This window comes from Austrofundulus limnaeus, unplaced genomic scaffold (genome assembly GCF_001266775.1).
Source record: "Austrofundulus limnaeus strain Quisiro unplaced genomic scaffold, Austrofundulus_limnaeus-1.0 Scaffold94, whole genome shotgun sequence".
Taxonomy (NCBI): Eukaryota; Metazoa; Chordata; class Actinopteri; order Cyprinodontiformes; family Rivulidae; genus Austrofundulus; species Austrofundulus limnaeus.
Genome location: NW_013952496.1, coordinates 6,279 through 10,247, shown reverse-complemented (window position 1 = coordinate 10,247; position 3,969 = coordinate 6,279). Strand labels below are relative to the sequence as shown.

Here is a 3,969-nt window from a genome sequence, read left to right as displayed (position 1 = left end):
CCCTTTGTACGAACAAAAGTAAGAGAAATTTAGGATAAGAATACAAACATGTTCTTGCATGAGGCCCAATGACACTATTTATTTAGACAGTTTTCTCACTCATTCTCCATTTAATGTATAATTTTCCTGCATCTAAAAATCATTTCTGATCCCACAGAGAGGACAATCTGAGGAGAATCTCACACTCTGGACACATTTACTTCTATTTTAAATATTCAAATGGAGGCGTGTCAGGGGATGTGTCTCAGGTGCGCTCAGTTCCACGTTCATTGGGATGTATAAAGGAAAGGTGTGCAGATACCTGCGTGCGCACAGTTTTATACATCTGAAAATTTTGGTGTGGCGAATTTTCTAAATTTGCCCATCCGTCAACTTTTAGTGTGAAAACTGCGCAGTCTTTTATGCATAAGGCCCCTGAAACCTTCAGGATACTGGCTCTCCAGGACCAGGACCAGGGAACACTGATCCAGTGGTTTATCATAGCTTTTGCTAACAAACATGATTTCTCCAACAGTTAATGTTTTATAGTGCAGTATGAGTTGTGATCAACTCTCAGCTACAACATATGGGTGTTTACCTTTCAGTTTTTAGTGGCAGGCAAATTTTACACAGAGATCAGAGCAGAGCTCGGTCCAAGGTCCAGAACTCCAAGTCCACCAAGAACATTCAAAAAACCCAGCGCTCATGAACTCAACACCTTCCAGCAACATTCTGATCTGTTTACATCAGTAGAACCTGATTCTATCTGCTCCCACATGTCTGGGGGGTAAAATGCCACCAGCAGTGCTACATCTGGGCCTGTGACAGAACCAGAGACACCCTGTGTGAGTCCTGCTGCCTGCCTGGGTGGGTGGGGGAGGGGTGTAGGGCTTAATGAGATGTTGTGGATGGATGAGTCTGTTTGCGAGCTCTGCCTGTGGTCTCAGAGGGCATGTTTCTGCTCATATTTCCCAGGTTGCTGCTCAAAGCTGGCATCGACATGAACAGAGCCACCAAGGCAGGGACCGCTCTGCACGAGGCTGCCCTCTATGGGAAGATGGAAGTAGTGCAACTGCTGCTGGACGTAATGACAGCATTTATAAACAAAATAACATCATTTGACTTGTAGCTCTTCATTAAGACAATGAAATCATCTAATGAATGATGTGTTTGTGTGTGTGTTCAGGCTGGCATCAACGTGAACATACGCAACACATATAACCAGACAGCTCTGGATATTGTTAACCAGTTCACCACCTCTACAGCCAGCAGGGAGATCAAACAGCTCCTCAGAGGTTAGTGAAGTTCAGATTGTTGTTTGTTTGTAGTGAGAAGAAGACACAGTCCATTGAAGAGGACTTTTTATTGTTTTCTTTTCAGAAGCCTCGTGTTGTCTTCAGGTCAGAGCGGTGAAGGACTACTGGAACCTCCACGACCCCACAGCTCTGAACCTGCAGGCCGGAGATCTGATCATGGTAACTCTTTTATTAGGAAAGCCCCACAGTTTGTTGCGTCCCTCAGGTTAAGACCACAAAACTATATTTTCTTTTCATATTTATAAAAGTATTTAATCCTAATTTGTTTAAAAATTAATCTTATATTGATGTTGTGATCTGTGTCTGTGTTTTATTTTGGTTCTATTCTGGTTTTCTGTCTTGTCTTTCTCTGTTTACCCCTCCTGCTTGTCTTTGCTCCAGCCCCGCCTACTCTCACCTGCTCCTCATGTTTCTCTCCCAGGTGTTTCTTGTTTTCTCTCATTAGTTGGCCTTTATATTCTGTGTCCTGTCTTCAGTGTTTGTCGGATCATTGCGCTGTTCACAGCCTGTATGGTTTTCTTGTCCTTTGTGCTCTGTCTTGCTTCGCCACATTAAGTGAGTTTTTTTGTGCTGCCCGGTCATCCTTTCACATTATATTAAAGACTTTATTTTTGGCTTTTTGAAACTGCTGGTGCCCTGGGTTCTTTCCTGCCTAATCTTAACAGATGTTTCTTTTTTTCAACTTTCTTTTCCAAAATGAGGAAGTTTGTGTTTCTGAAGACTTGTCATAGTTGGTCATACAACACTGAACACGTGTTGTATTTGAACTCAGAAGCAGGATCCGTACCATTTGTTATTAGCATGTAGCATTTCATTGGACTGATGAAAGTAGGGCTGCACAATATATTGCAAATGTATCATCATCAGGCATATCGTAAAGAACTGTCAAACTGCAACAAATAATTGGCTCTAATGTTTGCTTTTATGCATTTTGTCAGCATCAGTCAAATAAACAAAATAGACCAGAGATCCTATCAAACCATAACCACTTTGTCAGTGGAAAAAACTGCAGTGAGAGAAACTGCAGTTGGATTTAGGTTTGTTAACATTGGTTTTTAATTCTATAACTTAAGGTTTTATTATTTATTTAAAAAAGGTGTTTTAAAGTTATTAAACTATATTGCATGCAGTTTGTTGTTTCACTGCTATAACAGCAGCATCTAGTTACACTTTTTAAAATAAAACTTTCATATTAGTGTGGAAATGATGTATTAGTTGTTTTTTTTTCTGAACCCAGAACAGAATATCAACACTGCATACTTAAGTACTTGTCATATCGTTGTCGCAATATTGAGCACTGTTTTCCCTAAATGACAGAACTGTTTCGATGTCAGACTGTCGTCACCTACAGTGTTTCATAGAAAAGGCAGTGTTTGCAACAGATGTGGATTTTTATCCCAAGAAAAAAGAAAACAAAGATGAGATGAAGTATAACTTGTGTAGAAAATAGGTCAGTTTTGATCTGCAAGGTAATATAAATGAATATGTACACATCGTAAATCTATATTTNGTTAAACAGAGAATCATCTTTGCTTTAATATGGGGCAAACAAATGTTCTGTAAACAGTGAATCTCACAGAAACACCCAGCCTGCGCGCGCAGTGACGTGCTCCTGTCACAGCAGTCTCTCATCAGGAGGAGATATCATGTCAGGACTGACCGCAGCAGCCGCTGTTTCAACCAAACCTGCTCTCACTGAAAGTCCCGCCCTGCTCTGCTCTGATTGGATAAAACGGCTCTGGGCTTCGTCTGATTTGTTGAAGGCAGTGTCCATTTAATCCTTATATCAGGGTCTCGCTTCAGTCACACCAGTGCGGCTGGATTTTTTAAAAATATATATTTTTTAAAAAATCAGGTCGCATTTGCGACCAAACTGGTCGCACTCTAGAGCCCTGCTAGCTTTTGTTTTGACAGACAATCGGGTACAATCTTAGGTACGCAAGTGAGCTTTACGACGTTGCATCTGGTACGCTTTTTCCTTTTTTGACCGCGCATGTGCACCTGTGCATGCTTATGTGCAACTCTGTTTATAAACTATATTTTCAACCCATCTGACCTAATATTTTTTTACATCAGCATGTTTGTGTAAATATGTATCTAGTTCGCCAAGTTGCTCCACCCTGTCTCTCTACATGGTGCTAATGGTTCCCATGCTCCTGAAATGATCAGATCATTCTTGCAACATTAACCCTTAGATTCACTCTCTACCAAGGAAGAAAAAAAGAAAAAAAATGTGTAGGAGTGACATTTTTACTTCTACCACCACGAGCAGAAATATAATACGAAAACATCAAACGATGCATTTAGTATCAAAACTGTATTCAGCTGTCACTCAGAACATCCGTCTTGGATTTGGAGCTTCCATCACACTGGTGAGTTTATGGTGACTGTGCTTCTGTGTGAAGCTTTTTCTCATTAAAAGTGGAGCCTTATATGCAGACAGGCAGGAGATAAGGGTTTGGATCATTTTTTGTTTTACTGTTGATCCAGAAACTGGGGGGAGATCTGATGTTAAGAAACTTTGCTTCAGCACATTCCATATAAAGTGTGGTTTGTGTGAGCAGTTCGTGACGACTGATCGACTGCTTATCTACAGTCTGAAGATATTCAGCCTTCTCAGGACCGACTTCCTTCCTTCCTTCCTTCCTTCCTTCCTTCCTTCCTTCCTTCCTTC

At 40.9% G+C, this 3,969-nt stretch overlaps 1 protein-coding gene across 1 annotated transcript in view; it reads left to right on the top strand.

Moving 5' to 3' along the window:
- Positions 1-1,454, top strand: part of LOC106520545 (CASK interacting protein 2) — a gene marked incomplete at both ends in the record, with an annotated part of 9,016 nt that extends 7,562 nt beyond the window's left edge. Inside the window, 3 exon segments of the mRNA XM_014012721.1 lie at positions 955-1,063; positions 1,166-1,274; positions 1,360-1,454. Of these exon segments, the coding sequence (XP_013868175.1) occupies positions 955-1,063; positions 1,166-1,274; positions 1,360-1,454 (313 nt within the window).
- Between the last annotated feature and the right edge of the window lie 2,515 nt (positions 1,455-3,969).